Source organism: Nanorana parkeri, unplaced genomic scaffold (assembly GCF_000935625.1).
Source record: "Nanorana parkeri isolate BGI_ZX_2015 unplaced genomic scaffold, ASM93562v1 scaffold475, whole genome shotgun sequence".
In the NCBI taxonomy this organism is placed as follows: Eukaryota; Metazoa; Chordata; class Amphibia; order Anura; family Dicroglossidae; genus Nanorana; species Nanorana parkeri.
Window position 1 is genome coordinate 953,579 of NW_017306743.1, and position 19,801 is coordinate 973,379.

The 19,801-nt window shown below is 43.9% G+C and overlaps 1 protein-coding gene across 1 annotated transcript in view; it reads right to left on the reverse strand.

Annotated features, from left to right (window-relative positions):
* Nucleotides 1-108: 108 nt before the first annotated feature.
* PHF8 (PHD finger protein 8) overlaps nucleotides 109-19,801 on the reverse strand; it is a 27,643-nt gene continuing 7,950 nt past the window's right edge. Inside the window, exons 8-22 of the mRNA XM_018560699.1 lie at nucleotides 18,479-18,641; nucleotides 18,202-18,289; nucleotides 16,569-16,675; nucleotides 15,312-15,403; nucleotides 14,742-14,831; nucleotides 14,422-14,664; nucleotides 10,609-10,721; nucleotides 7,939-8,129; nucleotides 6,784-6,869; nucleotides 6,576-6,703; nucleotides 4,893-5,233; nucleotides 4,526-4,621; nucleotides 3,253-3,362; nucleotides 2,775-3,057; nucleotides 109-383 (exon numbers count right to left, since the gene is read on the reverse strand). Coding sequence (XP_018416201.1) covers nucleotides 292-383; nucleotides 2,775-3,057; nucleotides 3,253-3,362; nucleotides 4,526-4,621; nucleotides 4,893-5,233; nucleotides 6,576-6,703; nucleotides 6,784-6,869; nucleotides 7,939-8,129; nucleotides 10,609-10,721; nucleotides 14,422-14,664; nucleotides 14,742-14,831; nucleotides 15,312-15,403; nucleotides 16,569-16,675; nucleotides 18,202-18,289; nucleotides 18,479-18,641 — 2,223 coding nt within the window. The 3' untranslated portion in view covers nucleotides 109-291. The remainder of the gene's footprint in view (nucleotides 384-2,774; nucleotides 3,058-3,252; nucleotides 3,363-4,525; nucleotides 4,622-4,892; nucleotides 5,234-6,575; nucleotides 6,704-6,783; nucleotides 6,870-7,938; nucleotides 8,130-10,608; nucleotides 10,722-14,421; nucleotides 14,665-14,741; nucleotides 14,832-15,311; nucleotides 15,404-16,568; nucleotides 16,676-18,201; nucleotides 18,290-18,478; nucleotides 18,642-19,801) is intronic.

The window sequence follows — 19,801 nt, forward strand, 5'->3', positions numbered from 1 at the left end:
TTTTACAATGGCCTCTAGTCTGGAACGCCGCAAAGCGAAAGAGGACGGCAAACATCTTGTGTCATGTGAATTTTCTTCCATCTTGCTCTCTGTGCAGCCTGCCTTTTATGTTTGTACTTCTCGGTAAAAGAAGTCCATGTTTGTTTGTGTGTGTGCGCAGTTCTTACAAAAATAAGTCTTCAGCACAGCTAGGGACCCAGCTCTGCCCTCTCTGTACAATGACCCTAAAAGTCCACTCATCCACTCGAGAAGAAAAGGGTCAGCATCAAGAGTGTAAGGGGGGGTAGGAGGTCACAGCAGAAGAAGCTTTCCATTCCGGTGAATCTTCAGGATCTTGCCCAGACGCTGCTTAGCTGTAGCTAAACCTTTCTTGGGTCGCTTTCCTTGGGAAAAAAAACCCCAACATATACAATTAATGAAAAATAAAAATCACAAAGTCTAGGCGATTACTAGTAATATGTTACGTTATTTTATGAAGGACAGCTCCTCATAATGGGGGTTACAAAGAGGGGGCATTAAACCCTACAAAATAAGATACGATTACAATTATAGTATCTATGGAGGATAAAGTGACACCAGACTAAGGAGTTAAATCTTAGAAATGCATGCAAGTATATTAACTATTTTATTTTTTTTAAATCTTATTTGTGTATCACTCGGCAGTAGATCCTCAAATCATCTCTGAATTGGTGCCGACACTGTCCTTCCTTCTGGAGGGGGGCTACTTTTGTTCCCCATGGTCCCCGTGTGTGTAGTAAAGTAGCCACCGCTCCAAGCTCACACCCGTGGGGACTACAATGTCACATTTGGTTTACTCATTTGTATTGAAATTGTAGTCCATCACGGCAGTGAGCTTGGAGCGGTGACTACTTCACAACACACACAGGGACCATGGGGAACAAAAGTAGCCACCCTCCAGAAGGAAGGACAGTGTCAGCGCCAATTCAGAGATGATTGGAGGATCTACAGCCGAGTGATACACAAATAAGATACATTTCTGTTAATAGTTAAGGTGCTTGAATGCATTAAGACTTAACTCTCCAGCTTAGGGTCACTAAAGTCAAGTATTTACTTTGGCATTGCCTCCTTGTGACAAATGAGTGATGCAGTGCTACTTAGGCGCCTGTTGATCCTAGGACCATGATGGTTTTGTAAGTCTATCTCATGACATGATATGGATCTCTATTGTGGAAGGATGTGTCCTTTTATAATTGGTGTCTATATATCGTTTGACACCGTTGATTTTGCACATTTCGTATTTTGAATGTGTTTATTTACATGTTTCAATAAACGAGAAATAAAAAAATTTAAAAAAAGTATTTACTCCGGGAGGAAGTCTGGTCTAAAATCAGCATTAGAGAATTAAAGGCCGCACCTTTAACTGGCAGTCAGCTCATCTTAGTAAAGACCACCATGAGAGGACGGGCTTTTATATGGACTTAGAGAGACGTCAGGGACCCCAACAGCCTCCGACATCCAACAAGGACACCGTCATCAACTTAAAGGCTAAGACATAGCTACTTCTAAGCGCCACAAGGTGCCTGCATTTTAGAATAGTTGTGGCATTTTTTTTAGACCAGGTCAGGGTCACTTTGAATTTTAAAGTAAACCTATTACAAACCTCAGGATTCTACATATGGTGACAAAACACATACCAAAATGTTCAGTAGACATGCAAATGCCAACGTTTCCTGTAAATAACAAAAAAAACCCGCAGGGTCCTGCTCATTAGCCTTCAGTTATATACAGATCCTAACATTCCATGGCCTCTACCCCCACCTGCCAATTGTTTATAGGGTGTCTGTCCATCACAGTAAAGGGCCAATAAAAAAAGGCTTAGGAAGCAAGCCAAAATGTTGCAGGGAAAACTTGTGATTGTCATTAAACTTATTCTTTAGGATCTGGTTATGTGCTCATGCAGTTTTCACTAGGGATGCACCGATACCGATACTAGTATCGGTGCCGATACTGAGGATTTTGGTGGGTACTCGTACTCGCCCAAATGCTCCGATACCGGAACTTCCAGTCAGAGGGAGATTTCCTGACTGGCAGTGCCGCAAGGGAACATGGAGCTGAAACCTCGGCCAAGCAAGATTGGCCCGCAATCCGCCTCCATGCTATTTGGCCATTAAGAAAGCACAGCAAAGCAGACTGAGTGTGCAGAGTGGCGCCCCGCTATAGCAGGGCGCGGTAATCACCAGCCACGCACTGACAGCCCTCCCCATGCATCTCCGGATTCTGATCGATTGTGACCTCACTGGCTAGTTTGCAGGGGTTGTGCAGGCGTCCAGAGCCCTCTGCCTTTGGACCGCAAAACACCAAAGTTGCCAATCAGCATGGTGCTGGCTTCCCGGCCAATCAGGAAGCCAGGCAGCGGGTAAGGATCTGCCTCCCGAAGTCCGGATTGGCCGGGAAGCTGGCTCCATGCTGATTGGCAGGAATGCCGGCTTCCCGGCCAATCAGCATTGAGCTGGCCAAGCAGTATGGAGCCGGCTTCCCAGGCAATCAAGAAGCCGGGCAGCGGGTCATGACTCGCTGCCCAGCTTCCTGATTGCCCAGGATGCCGACTCCATGCTACCGGAAGTACCTGCATTGGTACTCGGTATCGGTGCGTACCGAAATAAAAAACTATCGGTACTCAATACCGAAAAACCGGTATCAGTGCATCTCTAGTTTTCACTATATGATAAACTTTGCATAGAAGGTGTGAAAACTCAGAGTAAAAATCAGACTTTTAAAAGGTAAAGTCAATTCTTAAACAATCCATTCCATACCCTGAGCTACTTGACTTGTTGGAGAGGTAGCAGAAAGCCGTCTGTGAGAAAGGAAGACACCTGGTGCCATCGGAGTAGTCCCACGGTTCACCTGAGCCATGCCAAAAATATTGGGGCCAGCTGTGTACTCATGGTCAGCCAGGCTGCCGGAGAACACCTCGATCTGAGGCTCAGGAGGAGGTGGCGGCGGCGGCTCAGGCTCTGATGGGAGAATTTGAGGTTCTGGTTCAATTGTAGGCTTTTTCTTGCTGTTCACTTTCTTCTTTTGAGATCTCTGTTGCTCCTGAAAGAACAAAAATGTGAGAAAATAAAAATGGTTAATTTTTAGCCCATTAGGTCTGGTCTGCACATTGATGTGCATTTGAAAAAGGTTATTTATCACAAAGCTTAAATTATATGTCCAGGCAAAAAATGCATGATGGAATAAATGTCATAAATGTAAAGTGAGACAAAACCTTTGGCATATTTTGCCATGTACCTGCTGTGATAGCCTTGCTGCTGCTACAGCCAGTCCCGTCTCAACTGAGGCCACGCGAGTTCCTTCTCGAACCGGACGGGCTTGTTTTGGGAGTGTTGGAGTGACACGTGCTGAAAAAGAGAAAAGTCACTTATTACGTTTCCGTCAATAGTCATCATTACCTGCATGGCAAACCATTTCTCTCAATGTTCACTGTGGTGCACAGCACTGTGGGGAATATGGTCTGCCTGGAGCTGCAATTAGATATTCTGATCAACTAGAACAAAAACTGACACATGCATGGGGCTACTTCCCTCATATACACTTCATAGACTACATGAAAAACTAGACAAAAAAAGAAAGGCATAAACTTGCGTGCATCACGTGTTAGAATCCTATAATAGAAACAGACATTTTCTAAGACCAGTGTTCAGCTTTATGGCTGATAAAGACTAGTTCAAAGCCTAACTCCGAGTAGATATTATTTACTTAAGTACTTTAAGTTCGAGTTGCTTTTTTTTGTTTAAAATTCAAGACCAACTAGAGCCCCAGCCAGGGTTTAAAAAAAAAAAAAAAGTCATCTACCGTACATTCCAAAACTGCAGTACCAGTTATACACCACAAGATGTCCTCAGAAATCCAGGTTGAATTATGCCCACGGTCATTTAATCAGTAATACTGAGGAGCTACTGTGAGTGCAGGGCATCATGGACCAACACAGCACCCTGTATCCACACTTCAGCTCCGCTCTCGGAATCTTATGCTGCCGTGAGCAGTCCACAATAATTTAAATAGGACCCTGTGTGTCACCTGACTAGACTGAAAACTTCAGAAAAAAAAAAGGTTTTACTTAAAAATAAATAAAAACCAAAAATGAAAAAATAATAAAATACACATACATACATTTTATATATATACATACATACATACACACATATATACATACATACACACATATACATATATATTACACACACACACATATATATATACATATACACTCATTCTCTCCCTCTATATATCTATACACACACACCCACACACAGTATGAGGGTCCGAGTCTGGAGTTGGGATTTGAATATAGCATTGTGATTTGGAAATGCCAATATGTCCTAATGATATGTGTAAATCATGTGCGTTTACAATAGGTCTGCTTTATATTTACATTTTATTCACCAATTGTATGCCAAATCATTCTGAACTACAAAGTTCAAAAAAACTAATGACCGTGATGAAAACTACACAAACCAGAAAAGTTACATTATAAATAAAAAGTGAACATTGGAGATTGTACCCTTTGGATTCCATGGAGCATCATCTGTCTGCTTCTTTTTTTTGGGACGTGACCTTAGTGCTGGGTCATCATCATCAGACTCCAGAGACGGGTAAACTGAAATGCAAAAGCAGAAAAAAATTAAATAAAAAGAAATCTATAAATTAGCTTGGACAGACAAACTTCACAAATCAATGTATAACGTATAACAGAATGAGACATGTTAAAGGAGCCCTATAGCTTCAGCATGACATTCAGGGATGTAACATTCTCAAAGGAGAGGTCAGCAATGACCCCCATACTTTGCTCATGGCAGAGTCACTAAGTTTTACTGTTATGCATAGAGAAGGACCTAGTACAACCATATACTTTAAATAACCATACTCACTATACTCAGAGTCTTTGAAACATGCTCCCAGCGTTTCCTGCTCATCAGTACTATCATCATCTTCACTGTCCATACTACGATGTGCAGGCCTTTTGACCGGCCTCTTTCCTGGCCTCAGAATCACTTTGTTTCCAGAGCCTCCGCCAGGGCCATTATTTCCAGACTTGTTGCCAGCAGCCTTAATACCACCTTGTGGTACACCAGACACTGCTCCACTCTCCTGCCCAGCTGACCACCAAGCTTGAAGGCTTGCAGGGGTGCCGGACGAAGAGGCTTGAAAGTTGGCCATACACAGCATACCCTGAATGGCCTCCTGGGTGCTTGGAGAAGCAGGTGCTTCGCTGTAAATTGAGAATTTTAAGTTTTAATAATATTATTCCAGATCAAATTGAAAATTTACACAACAGAAAATAGGATTTTGGTACTCACCGTAAAATCCTTTTCTCTCCGTTCATTGAAGGACACAGGGAACAGATCGGAGATCCTGTACTGTAGGGTAATATCGCCACCTGCAGGAGAAGGACGCTAGGCACAAAACTAAAGACCAATCCCAGCCTAGGGGCGGCCCCTGCCGGTGGCAAAAACCCCCCACCTGCTGACAAGTCTCCAGTTTAGTAACAAGCAGTAAAGGAGTACACACCCATATAGAGGGGCGGGCCCTGTGTCCTACAATGAACGGAGAGAAAAGGATTTTACGGTGAGTACCAAAATACCCGCCCGTCAAATCCTTAATGATCTCATCCAAGGTAGCCCCGAACAGACGCTCCCCCGTAAAGGGGAGCTCCGTCAGAGCCTTCTTGGAATTTGAGCCAGAGGAGGCGCCGAAGAGTAATCGCCGCCGCTGTTGTCCCCAGCAATCGACCCCCCGCAGGCAGACGACCCTCCTACAGTAGCTGACTCCCCGTGTCCCAGTGCGTCCTCACCCGACCGCGTCCCGGCGTGAAAGACCGAGCCGGCCGGGTGACGCGCTATATGAAAACAGATGGTAATGGGTCCCAATCAGCAAGATGGCGAGTGAATATTTTAAAGTGTGGCCTGATAGTCATCTACAAAAGTCATTTGGGGTGGCTACACAGCCATTCAATCTAACTTAAGCTGGCCAGACACTGCTGAGATTTTCGAAAGATCTTTCTTTCAGCTTTCTATTAGTTGATCGGGTCAAATCTCGGCTCTCGATTTCTACTGTAGTGACAAAAAAAGTCAAAGGAACAGCATGGATTGAAAGAGCGAAATTCTAACAGTGAATGTGGTTTTCATTAGGGAAACTCCATTCATTTCTGAACCGAATGTTAAAATTAAACATTTTGTCGACATTCGTCAAGTGTCTGATGCATTACTGGGTAGTAAAGGAAGAACTTTCATAGGTAAAGATAGATCTTTTGTTTAGAAATCTGCTAGTGTATGGCCAGCTAAAGAAATCAATGTATGTGCTCTATGCTATAGCTCTGACACCCCTCCTGTTGCTGGTCTGATAGCCAACTTTTGCATTCCAGATGGCAAGCATGGAGCTGGCATATGGATATGGCTTATGCTCACTGATCTCATTCTGGCTTTAAATGGAATCACAAGTGCTTAGTCCTGCGGTCAAAAATAGGCAGTACAATTGGGTTTATATACTTTAGAAATCTTCAGGAAAAAAAAATTCACGGATTCTTAAAAAGGAACCCGATTCTCTTTACTCACTCTATTTCAGAGTAATCTGGGCCTCCAACTTGTCTGCTGGCTTTTAGAAGGTCTAATATACCCCCACTGCTAGCGCCAAGCTGGTCTCCATCACCTTCTCCCATTTCTTCATCTGTGGTGTAGTCTTCCTGTTAAGAGAGTTAGAGGCGATTCAGTGTGAAGTGCTTTTAGATGCCATCAACTAAGAATTGAAGTCTATTTTACCAACCTCTACATCAAACTCCAGCTCTCCTGGTTCTCTCACTTTGTTCGGGTCCGAGCACGGCTTTGCACGTGGAAGCTTGCGTGGGAATTCTGCAGAAAGCAGCGAAGGTAACAGAAAGATTACTTGACAATTCAGTTGTTGGTAGATACTTGAGACCGTTACTATAGTCTGGCAATTTCTGATATCTCCTGGTGACTCTGAGCTTGGGTTTTTGGGTCTGCACACCTACTGAGGGGTCCCCTCTCACTTGGATTTATTTCATACAGAATTACAATCTCTGTTGCAGCCGATCTTGCTCTTTTGCAAAATTAAAGCTGCCACTAGGCTCTTCAGTATCCCAAACATTCAGTGAAGTGTATCCTGTGTCCGGCTAGCTGCTGGTTACATTAAGGGCCAGGTCACACCATGTCCCCAGAACGCACTGGATCTCATATATCAGGCCGAGCCCCGTTTTGGAGTGGGAGGGGGCGTGGCAGTGGCATTCATGTCAATGGCACCGCAGGGACACCCGCTACCTGCAATGCGATCACCCACACCAGAAAGTGAGGTACAGAAATGCCTTCCATTCCGGTGCAGTGTGATCGTAAAAAATGCTGCATGCACTATTGACATGAACTGCATCGCCACGCCCCCTCCCACCCCATAACACGACCCGGACTGATCTATGCGATCCAGTGCGTTCTGGGCTCGGACTTTGCCGGAAACACACTGGATATGGAGTGACTGGGCTCTAAAAATCCTCCTTACTCTAAAGCTGGATCCTACTCACAATGTTTTACTTGCAGCTCTGCAGAGGTGAAGAACGGCAGCTGTGAAGGAGCTTCCCTTCATCCATTCACAAACCTCATTGTATTATTTTCACAGAATGCAAGGCGTGCTGTGAATAGAAGTGGAGAGGTGGAGAAAAAATGCCAGGATTTCCCCTCCTCCACACAAATTTCACCAGCCCAAGGCTACATTCTATGCATTGCTGTGGCAAGACACACAGCCACAGAAATGTTTTATCTACCATCTAGTGGACTCTCCATATAGCTATCCACTCAAGCTAGTGACACCCTTAGCTCTGGCTAAGTATTTAGAGGTGGTTTATTATACTACAATGTCATATAAACTCTACATGTCTTATCTAGAACAAAAAAATGATATACAAGTTCATACTGTGCAGCTTCCTTTTTGGAGGGACCAGCTTGCGTTCCTTGCGTGGCGCCTCATCAATTTGCAAGTCATCATCAGAGTCCATGAGAAAAGGGTCAACAGGTGACATATCGGGATCCGCTGGTTCACTTTTTGCAATTTTTCTGGCAGAAGCCTGGTGTCTACTTCCAGCTCCTACACAAACCTTCTTACCACTGCATGAAAAGGACAAAAAAACAAAAAAAAGGTAATGTTCCAAATACTAAATAAAGGATTCCCACATAAACTATTCTGCCATGCCGACCATATTGTAAAATGTATGATGATGATATTTAAAAAAATGTATTAAACGTAGTTTGAAATATGAGCATTTACCACCCTAAGCTGCGGTAGGAGATTTTCAGTAATCCTAGGAATACCTACTGGACGCATCATGAAGAAGTATATTAGCAGGTATAGTCCCAGGCTCATCATGTATGTTTAAAACGGTAAAGGTTTGGAAGAGGGACTCTTAAATTTAAAAATTACAGACGAGATTATAGACGAGAGAACGGTGGAGCCCGACGAGCAGCATCCCGGCCGGCCGTTGTAATTACACGGCCGGCCGGAAGCTTAACACAGACAGAGACGCTCGACCGTTTGTATTAGCAGCTGTCACTGCCGTTGCTGGTCCCGAGATCTGCTGTGACCGATGCGGCCGGGACCGGCACGGCTCTGTGGCAGGAGAAGAAAGTGAGTTCAGTATACGAACTCCCTTTGATCTCCTCTCAGTCCCCGAATGCCGGAAGTGATGTATATGACATCACTTCCTGCATTCAGTGTCACTCTCCAGCTAGAGAAGCTGATGAAGCAGATCTCTGCTTCATCAGCTTCTCTGGGGGTCCCTAGGTGACCCCTGATGTCTCCATAAAGAGGACCTGTCATGTAAATTGGCTATCCCATAGGGGGCTTCCTAGCCCCCCATGTAATAGCAATAAAGTTGTGTGTAAAAAATACAAAAATTAAAGAATCATTAAAAAATTAACCATAAAAAAAATTTAAAAAAGAACATTTTAAGTCCCCGCCCCCCACATACACACGCAGATATGCGTTGGGTGCGCCTACGTGCGAAAACGACGATTGCGCCTATTGTGCCGCACACGCCGGAGTGAGAGCAATAATTTTAAAGCCATTAATCACCGATAACACTAAACTGATGAGCAGTAAAAGCATTTTAATCGTCTCCTATGGGCGTATTTTTGCGACACACACACTGAGTGGCCAGATTATTATGACCACCACATCAGTACTCCATTGGGACACCTTTTGCCTTCAATATTGCAGCGATTCTTCTTGGCATTGAATCCACAAGATCGTGAAAGGCGATGCGAGGAATCTGACACCACGCCTGATGAATAGCACTGTCCAGTTCTGTGAGATTTGATGGTTGTGGAACCAGCTGCCTGATGGCTCTTCCAACTTCGTCCCACAAATGCTGCAATTGCATTGAGATCTGGTGATTGTGGGGGCCACCTAAGCAAGGTAAAGTCTCCCTCATGTTCTTGAAACCACTCCTGCACCATACGAGCACCGTGGCATGGCGCAGTGTCTTGTTGGAAGAAGCCGTCCCCATTGGGATACGCCATCAACATGATCGGATGAACTTGATCAGCAACGATACTTTGGTATGTTGTGCTATTCAGACGTTGTTCCACACGAATTAAAGGGCCCAAATCGTGCCAGGAAAACATGCCCCAAACCATAACACTGCCCCCACCAGCTTGAAGGGTTGTACTCATGAATGTGGGGTGCATGCTTTCATGCTGTTCCCGCCAAATTCTCTCTGCCATCTGCATGATGCAACTGGAAACGTGATTCATCGGAACACATGACTTTTTTCCAATGCTCTACTGTCCAATCCTTGTGTTCCTGTGCGAATTGGAGACGTTTTATCTTGTTAACTGCAGACAGCAAATGTGTTCGAACAGACCTCTGGCTTCCATATCCCATACGATGCAGTGTAAGGGGGAGTCCGGTGAAGTCACCGGACTCCTCCCCCTTCCCTTCATTAGCCGACGGAGCCACTTGGGGACATCGACGCCACGGGACTCCTCCCACCTTCCCTTCGTTAGCCGACGGAGCCACTTGAGGAAGGGGGGAGGAGTCCGGTGACGTCGATGTCCGTGACGTCAACGTACCTCCGTCGGGAATCCCGGAAGCCGGCGGAGAGGCGAGTATTTTCATTAGCGATCCAAAACATTTTAATCGATCAAAAAGATTAATCGAGACATTAAGCATTAATTTGCACAGCCCTAAGGGCCTGTGATACATGACCCTTACAACAGCAATTCCAGGAAACGTATGACCACTACAAACCGTTAGCTAACTTGCAGTGTGTGGAGATAGACTTGTTGTGATATGAGGTTCTGCCATTAAAACTCAAAATGGAAAGTGAGGCTATGGAATCACCTCCTCTAACCACTAATCTGTCTCAGCACAGCTGATATCAGATAAAGGCGGACACTTCCAACAACCTTTATCTCCTCTACAGAAGGTGATAAGTGCTGTGAATCACTGAACACTCACTCTCTAGTGCACATGGTTTATCTATTTCCTGGACAACCTCTTTCAGGACAAAATCTCGAATAACGGTGTTACTTAATTACATTCAGTACTGTTTTAGTGGAAATACATTGTCAAAAGATCATCACTCACCTTAGATTCATACCATTGGACAAAACTAACGGTAGTTTACTCTCTGCCAATTCTGAATCGAGTAGGGAAGCATCAGGTTTTTCATCATCATCCAAAATATCATCATCATCCCCCTGGATTACAAAGATATGCACATCGGGTTAAGGGTAAAATGGTCAACAGCACACACACGTTTTTGGTCTTGGGCAGCCCACAGAGAAGGAAGAGGATTTGTTAGCAACCAAAAACTACGGAATGCCAATACATCAGATATGGGCAGGTTATAAGGCCATCGGAACAAAGTAAACACTGCATTAATGACTGAAGGTTGCACACTGAAATGCAGGGTTACTGTATTCCACAATGCAATGTTCAGAGCATGTGCAATCTTTTGATAGGACTGGAAATTGGAACATGGAAGGCAAACACGCACATCTAAGCTTACCACAGGCAACTCGTGGGACGTTACGAGTGCACAAAAAAGGCACAACAGTTAAACCAGCAGTTTGTCTTAATAGCCCGCCCTGCCTGCTTTTCTGTGCAACTGTGATTTGCTATATGAAAGCATAAGGCTGGGTTCACACCTAGGCGGATTGAATGTGCACGTTTTTCGTGCGGTTTTTTACCGCGATTCACGGTAAAAAAACGTGCGAAAAACGCGCGTTTCCGAGGGATACTTGGCTGTATCCCAATGGAACCGCCCGACCAAAACGCCCCAAAGCAGTACATGTACTTCTTTGGGCGTAGGGCGGTTTCCCGCACGTTCGTACTCACGTGAAACTGCCCAGATGGGAACCATGCACATTGAAAATAATGGCATTTCCCTGTTTGAGCGTTTTTCCGCGAGTACGAAAGCGCGGAAAAACGCCTAGGTGTGAACCCAGCCTTACAGGTTTACTTTAAAAAGCTCTTTGTGGCATAAAGCGTGAGGGCTTCACACAAAGCATACAACTCTAGCTTTTAAATACTATTTCTCATGCAACTGCTTTCACAATTACACGTGGCAGAAACCTCTAGCACAGCGGTTCTCAACCTGTGGGTGGCGACCTCGTCGGGGGTCGAATGACAACTTGCCAGGGGTCGCTGGGAGTCTCCCGCTATTAGATAGGGCTCCCGGCCGCCCGGGAGAGAAACACTTTCTCCCGGAAAGGTTTAAACTGCTCGATCGAGCAGAGAAAACCTTTCCTGCGATTTTTTTTTTTTTTAATACCGACATTAGAGCCCAGGCCGTCGTAAGTAAAAAAAAAACAAAAAAGACCACCATTGCAATGCATAGCTAGATTCCTGTTGGCGATTTCACTTTGCAAAAGCCAATAGCTAACTAGCTATTGCACTCGCCCACTTACCATTATTATTTTTATCATCTACCTATAAAATCTACATTTTATATAATTTGAGTTTTTTAAGTTTACTTTTGAAATAAAATTACCATTATTTTATTATTATTATTATTAATAATAATTACAACCCATTTGTATATGTAGATAAAAATGGTAATTTTTTTCCAAAAGAAAACAAACCTTTTATTATCATTATTATTAATAATAAAAGCGGACACCCTCGGTTTGCGTTATATGGTTTGCCATTTTAGCTGTTACAGCAGTCGTTCTCAACCTGTGGGTTGCTGTGTGATTTCTGCTGTGCTAGGTGAGAGAGTCCTCCTCAGCCCTCCCCTAGTGCAGCAGTGTCAGTTCTCCCGCCACACCAGCAGCCGCATCATTCCTAAATTTTACCGTTGGGGGTCACCACAACTTGGCAAATGTTACCAAGGGGTCCCGGCCCTGGAAAGGTTGAGAACCACTGCTCTAGCATAACCGACTGGATCTATGCTGTGGAGAAAGAACTGAATCTTCAACCAGCAGATCGCTCATCTATTGCACTTACTGTTATGCTTAATGTGGTGATCAAACTTCGGCACTGAATTCTCAATCCCTGCTCCTTTAGGAAATCATGCTCAAAGCGGACTAAGAAAATGACCAGAATCCCATCATTACAGGAGGATGGTAAATGACCAGAATCCCATCATTACAGGAGGATGGTAAATGACCAGAATCCCATCATTACTGAAGGATGGTAAATGACCAGAATCCCATCATTACTGAAGGATGGTACAAGAGTTTATGTTTTATAATTCTGGCATTGCTTGAGTAGGTCAAGTCGCAAACTTTGAAAAATCTTTTGTCTTTAACTGCTTGAAGACCAGGACCCCCTTCCTGACCAGGCCATTTTTCAGTATTCAGCGCTGCGGTACTTTGACTGACATTTATTCCGTCATGCAGCGCTGTACTGAAATTAATTTTATACCATTTTTTGGGGACAGATAGAGCTTTCTTTTGGTGGTATTTAATCACCACTATGGGTTTAATTTTTTACTATAATTAGGAAAAATTACTGAGAATTTTGAAAAAAAACGTTTGTTTACATTATGTTAGGAAACATTTATTATTACCCAGTTCGGGTAAATAGACAGCAAACATGTCAAGCTTTAAAACTGTGCGCACCTGCGAAATTGCAGAAAACTACCATGCCCAAAATTGGCCATAGGCGACGCTTTAAAAGCTTTTACCGCTCATCAGTTTAGTGTTATTAGTGATTGATGGCCCTAGAATTATTGCTCCCACTGGGATGTTCGCGGCGATATGCAACATGTGCGGCTTAATGGGCGCAAACATTTTTTTTGTTTTTTTATTCTTTTTTATGTGTAACTAAATTTTTTTGGGGGGGAAAACTTTAATTTTTTTTTCACTAAAATGTATTGCTATCATATACGGAGGCTAATAAAACCCCCCTATGTGATATCAAAATATATGACAGGTCCTCTTTATGGAGACATCAGGGGTCTCCCAAGACCCTAATGTCACCTAGGACCCCCCAAAAGAAGCTGATGAAGCAGAGATCTGCTCCATCAGCTTCTTACCAGCTTCTGAAGCTGGAGAGTGACACAAGAATGCGGAAGTGATGTAAAATACAACACTTCGGCATTCTTGCAGCGGAGAGGGGACCGGAGGGAGCTTGTGTACCGATCTCCCTCTGATCCCATGACAGAGGCACCATGCTGATCCCGGGCTCGCACCGGGCACAGCGGAGCCCGGGACCACGACAGGGGAGGGGACCCCGATCCTTTCCCCATACAAGCGATCCGCCGGCTCTATAGCCGGCAGATCGCTTGTATGTTAACAGGCATCGCTGCCTGTTTTTAAATATCGGGCATCTAAAGACGCCCGCTCAGATCTAGAGAGCTAGTTAAATACAGAACAGAATATTCTGCAGGCCAAGGATTGTAAAATCTGCCCATCAAAGTCTTCTTACCGATACTGCAAGTATACAAGATCCAGGACTGTCCAATTCTAATCATGCATGCCAACAGTATTTAAAAAGAAATGATTCACCATTGATTGGTCATCAGCAGTCTATCTCGGAAGCAAGACGCTTGCACAGTTAAACTGGCAGGAGACTTAGGCACCATGATCAATCCTTTAGTCAATAAGGCTATAGAGAAGGAAAACTTTACTTTTAGTACCCACACTGTAAAACGATTTTTAGCCCTGCCCAGAAGATCTTCAATGTGTGGTCCTGTCCAGCCACAGAATAAGAAGGCACAGTGCTCTGTGGCTTTTCTTTTTGAGTGCAAAGACTGTGCTCGGCCGGGCAGGGTAACAAAATGAAGATCTCACGAACGGGACTGAAGGTATTTTCCTTTTATTTGGCTTGCATAAGCAATTCACTGCATGATTTTACTCATTGTCTGTAGTTGTTCTTTAATCTGGGTCAAGTGAATAAAAAGACACAGTAACATCAGCTAAAGATCATACAGCAATGTGATATTAATCCTACCATTTCTTTCTTGTACATAAGGGCCTTCCTCTGATTTTGAATATCGACCAGCTCCGAATCATCCTCCAGCCCATCTTTACCCCATCGTCCACCTTTCTTCCCAAAATCTTTGGACTTGACCCCCTTTTTCTTGGGACCCTTGGGCAGAAGGGACATTTTGACAGGAGAAGATGTGCTGGTCATGGGGCTTCTTGACATACCCAAAAGTTTGCCAGTCTTCTCAATGTTTTGATGAAAGATGTCCTGACGGAAAGCACAGAAATTCAGGCAACATATATTGAATAAGTACAATGCAGGAAACCTAAAAACGGTAAACTAACCTCCATTAGTCGGACTTCCCGATCTAGATCCTTGATGAGCTGAGAAGTAACTATGGTCTCAGGAATTTCCTCCTCGTGATCCATTAATGCCTGCAAACCAAAAAGATGATTACATAAAAATAAATACGATATTACAACGTATCAGCAAGGTGGAGCAAAGTGTCAAGATAACAATATACAAAACGGTTACAACGAAAGGCTTGCAGGTGGGGTGCACAGAACTTTATTCAAACACAAAACACAATGCAGGGAGCAGTTACTGACAGTCACAGCTCTCTGCAGGGATAGATCGAGAAGTGAGCGAGCGACGGTATGCGTTTGCTCACTTCCCGATCTACTGAGCCGACCTGTGACAATTTGATTGTCACAGGCCGATTCAGATTATGAGGCTGAGTGAAAAATCACTCACCTCATAGTTCTCCTTTAATGTTGATGGACCTTACAGCTGAACAATATGGCTGAAAGAGTTTTTCATTATTAAAATGGCTACAAATGTTATACATCATGTAATGAAACATTTCTCTACCTCCTGCATATGGATATATCAGCTCTACAAATTAAATAGCCCACCTCTTTCTTGGTCCAGGACCTAAAAGCTGTATTAAGTGCTTTAGCTCCATGCAGCAGATAAGTGGCTGGATGCCTCCTGTTCTCTCGCAGACCTGCACACATAAAGAGAGGGAGCAAAATGATACACAGGCAGGATGTCATAAGAACAAGGAACATGTCTCTCAGATGCCATAATGCAGAATGAGTGAAATGCCACCTTTAATAAAGGATCTTTGTTCAAAGTGGCAGTGAAGGGTAATGAAGGTAGGCCACTGACTTGTATTCTAATACCTAACCAAAGTCTGAGAAGCAGAAAAGATTTAAAGAAGGTGAACAAGAGAGAAAACTCCTTAGTAGAATGGCAGGAGACTACCCCAGCTAAAGGTCAGCAAGATCTCATACTGACTGCAGACTGAAGCAGAAAACAAAAAAAAAATCTCCCCATTCCCTTAACATGTACATGCTCAGTGCCATCTTAAAGTGACATTAAAGGCAATTTTTTTTCCCCCTCACCCCAACGTTAATTAAAGCACTTACCTTAAGTGATGTCTCTTAATCTGATCAACTTCTTCTTTCCTGTAGTTTTCAGCCTTCTCTCTAGCGCTGCGGGTCTCCCATCCAGCGCTGACTCCTCTGAGCTTGCTGGCACGTACTCTCCCACGGTGTCTGCATGCGGGTGCACCCGTCCATAGACTTACCTTGTGTCTTTCCTCGCGGCCGAAAATGTGAACTGCGCATGCGCCTGCCCCAAGATGCTTTGCAGGCCGCCCGTGCAGTTTCACATTTTCAGACGGGAGCGTGCAGGGAAGACACAGGTAAGATTAAACCGCTGTTAAAAGCGTTTTTAAAAAAAAACTTTTGCATATAGCTACTGCTTCCTAGCAGTAGCTATATGCAAAAAAAGCTGAGGGTTTAGAAACCCTTTAAGGGCCTGTGTGGATGGATTTTTTGTTTATATCAAGACAGGCTTTGCATTTCCAAACAAGTGTAAGGAAATTAAAAACCCACTTGAAGGAGGTCAAATGCACCCATCAACTTCTCAATGATCTCAGCAGCAAACTGATGACAATAACATAAGCAGAAGGTCCCTCAACACAGGCCCTTAGACTGGTGATATACTGTAGTTCCTGCCTCCAGCAGAGCAGCACAAATCTAAGGAAAGGCAGAGATATGAGGCAATAAAGAAAGGAGTTCTTTAAAAACATTTTGACCAGCATTCTGGAAAAGAAACGCATACCTCCTTAATCTTTAGCCAACCTAGCAGAGAGCAGAACTTACCACGAAATGTGTCCAGTAAGTGCTTTCCCACATACCAACAGATTGACTCAAAATTTGGAAACTTGAAGAGGTCTGCAGTACTCAGCCGCTTTTCAATCTCATATGCTCTGTGTGAAAAAAAAACAGAGAAGAAAGTCTGAAATTCAAATTCCAGTTCTGTTGAGACAGTAAAAAACATGTGTTTAAAGAAGGGGGAACTACTCAAATTATATTAAAAAAGGAGTTGCAAAAGATTCCTATTTTACATAAACATCCCTTTTCAAGAGACAATGCTCCCTTCTAGAGGAACAAGAAATTCCGCATGCACTGCTGCCGGCTGGTAGGTCATCTTCCTTCAGCAGCTGTTTGAGTAGCATTTACGAGCATCTATGAGGCTACCGCTAAAGGTCTTTAATTAGCACAACAAAGCAGTCTTTGAAAACCCAGGCGCACTTAGCCTACAGAAGCCCATTGGAAAGCAATTATTTTTTTGGAGCATACGCAGTACAAAGCCAATTTTACATAGACGGCCCAGTCAGATCCGCCTGTCAGTTTCTCAGGAGCATAGAAAATAAGCAGAAGGAAATGCTTCTCCCTCTATGAGCTATACTACCTACAAAGGGAGTGAGCTCAGTTTTAGCCAAACTGCTTTTGATTGAGCCTCTACATATTCTTTTGGCTCCCAGCAGTGTCTCCCCCGGCTCGTAAAACCAGAGATGCACTGTAAGAACTATTCCACATAGATGCCACATATCTAGTAGTATGAAATTTGATCCCCCAACCTGGAGATTTCCTATGGGTCCCCACCTTTGAACTGCCTATTGAGCCTTCTGGTATCTATGGGTCAGGGAGGGGTGAGGTTTGGCTACCACTAGTCTGCTAGGCTCCGCTTCTTACCCTTCTGGTTGCCTGCCTTCCATGGGAAGAGTGGAGACATTTTCCCGTCTGCCAGGTCTAATGGCTTTTTTGTTTACTCTTTTTTTTTTTTTAGCAACTGACATCAGACTGGTAACAAAGTGCTATAGCTGTATCCTCCCCATGCTCTGCAGCTACCTCTATGACCTTTGCTGACAGGATGGAAAGAGAACTTTTGTTCTCGCTCTGTTGCACTTCCCGAAAGTAAGACCGAGTTGTGACCATTCCCTGGGACGGTGGTGGCATAAGGGGGAAGTTGAAGAGCTGTGGGAGAGAATCAGCGGTGCCAACGAAGCCAGCGCTAGAGGAAGCGAGGTGGCAGCCGAGGGAACAGAGCCGCATAAGCCGATGCTTCCTCCATAGTACAGGGTCCTGTCACAGGCGGAGTGATACCAAATACACTCCGCCTGTGAGGTATTGAAAGGAAAAGCGTGCGTTGCTCATTTTCTTTACCAAATTGCTCTTGGAAAGGTACGGCACCCCCGATTACCCTGATCACCCTATTCTTAACTTTGCCATTTTGGATTATTTAATTTGAATTTGCATTAACTTTGGATTGTTCTACATTAAAAAAAAAAATAAGACATACCCCAAAAATAAGACCCAGTGCGTTTTTTTGAGCCCCAAAAAATAAGACAGTGTCTATTTTTGGGGAAACACGGTAGATATCTTTTCCAGGTGGAATGAACACCAAAGTGTGATGGATGGTGTTGTCTGCTGCTATTCAGAATTCACCTACCTGAGCTGCATGGCTATGTTTAGACTGTGCAGGAAGTTTCCTCCAAAAGCCAAACACTCCACAGGGGTTAAAACAGCGTGAATCCAGCCTGTGAAAAGTAAAAGATTTAACAAATGTCAACCAATTCAGCACAAGTCTGAAAAATACATGCAATGACATTTTTTTTTAGAATACAAAAGGCAGCGTCACGCAGTTTAATGATGCGTGGCTGACATACATGTGCTTTTTTGCATCATCTTATTAAGCAAAGCTAGTGTTATTGTCATGTTACAGCTACCTGTAGGGATGAAGAGAGTCTGGCCCTGCTTTACTGGACACCGGTAACACTTGTCTACCTGATCTCCAAAAAACATTTCATTCTGGTTAGAGGAGCTGCTCCAGCACTCGAACAAGGCCAAGTTGGTCTTTGTAGGCTGTATCAGATAGAAGATCTTCTCTCCCTGGAGCAAAAAAAAAAGAAAGTCATAATTGGTTGCTACAGCCTGTGTATTAAAGCAGTGTAGTACTTGATATAGTCGCATGCTACATACATAGGGTATATGCTTGTGTCTGCATTACTAACAATATATGCAGACAATACACATGAATATTCAGAATATTAAACAAGTAATTTAATGGCCGGGTATGCACAGTGTACTTTGATAAACCTTGCTTGACCTATCCTTAGGGCTTGTTCACACCAAGCACGTTCCAGGAGCAGAGCAGTTACAGACCGGATCAAAACTGCGTCCAATGTATTCCAATGGTATTTTGGGCTCTAGTTCACACTGCAGCGTTCAGTTCCAGAGCATGTAAAAAAAAAAAAAACTGCAGCAAGCCCTATTTTACCTGCTCTGGAACGCATGCAAACGCCTTGGAACGCACTGAAAGCCCATTTTAAACAAATGTTTCACATACAACCGATCAGCGGCTCTATAGTCGCCGATCGGTTGTATGGCGTGATTTTTTCCGCAGCCGCCCCCCCCCCTTCGAGTGCCGCTGACCCCTAACCTTTAATCCTGGGATCCACTAGCCCATCTGTGGCCTGGGACCGGGTCAGGAGGATAAGGGAGGGAGATCAGCTCCTTGCTGATCTCCCTCCGTGCTGTGAATGCAGAAGTGATGTGTATTACATCACTTCCGCATTCACCTGTCAGTCATCTGGCTGCTATAGCCAGAGAGAAGCTGATGAAGCAGATCTGTGCTTCCTCAGCTTCTTTTGGGTCCCCAGGTGACATTAGGGGGCCTAGAGACCCCTAATGTCTCCATAAAGAGGACCACATCCGGTGCACGAAAACTGCAATTGCACTACACGTTAACATATCGCCGCGAACGTCGAAGTAAGAGCAATCATTTTAGGGCCATCACTGATAACACTAAACTGATGAGCGGTAAAAGCTTTTAAAGCGTCGCCTATGGCCAATTTTGGGTAATGTACTTTGAGGTTCGCACGTTTTAGAATTTAATATAGGGGAAAGTTGTTTTTTTTCCTGTAATTTTTACTTAATATATTAAAAAGTAAAAACCCCAGTGATGATTAAATACCACCCAGGGGTGTGGAAATAAAAAAAAAAAAAAAAAACTACTTGTCCAAGAACAAAAGGGGGGGCCTGATCTACTT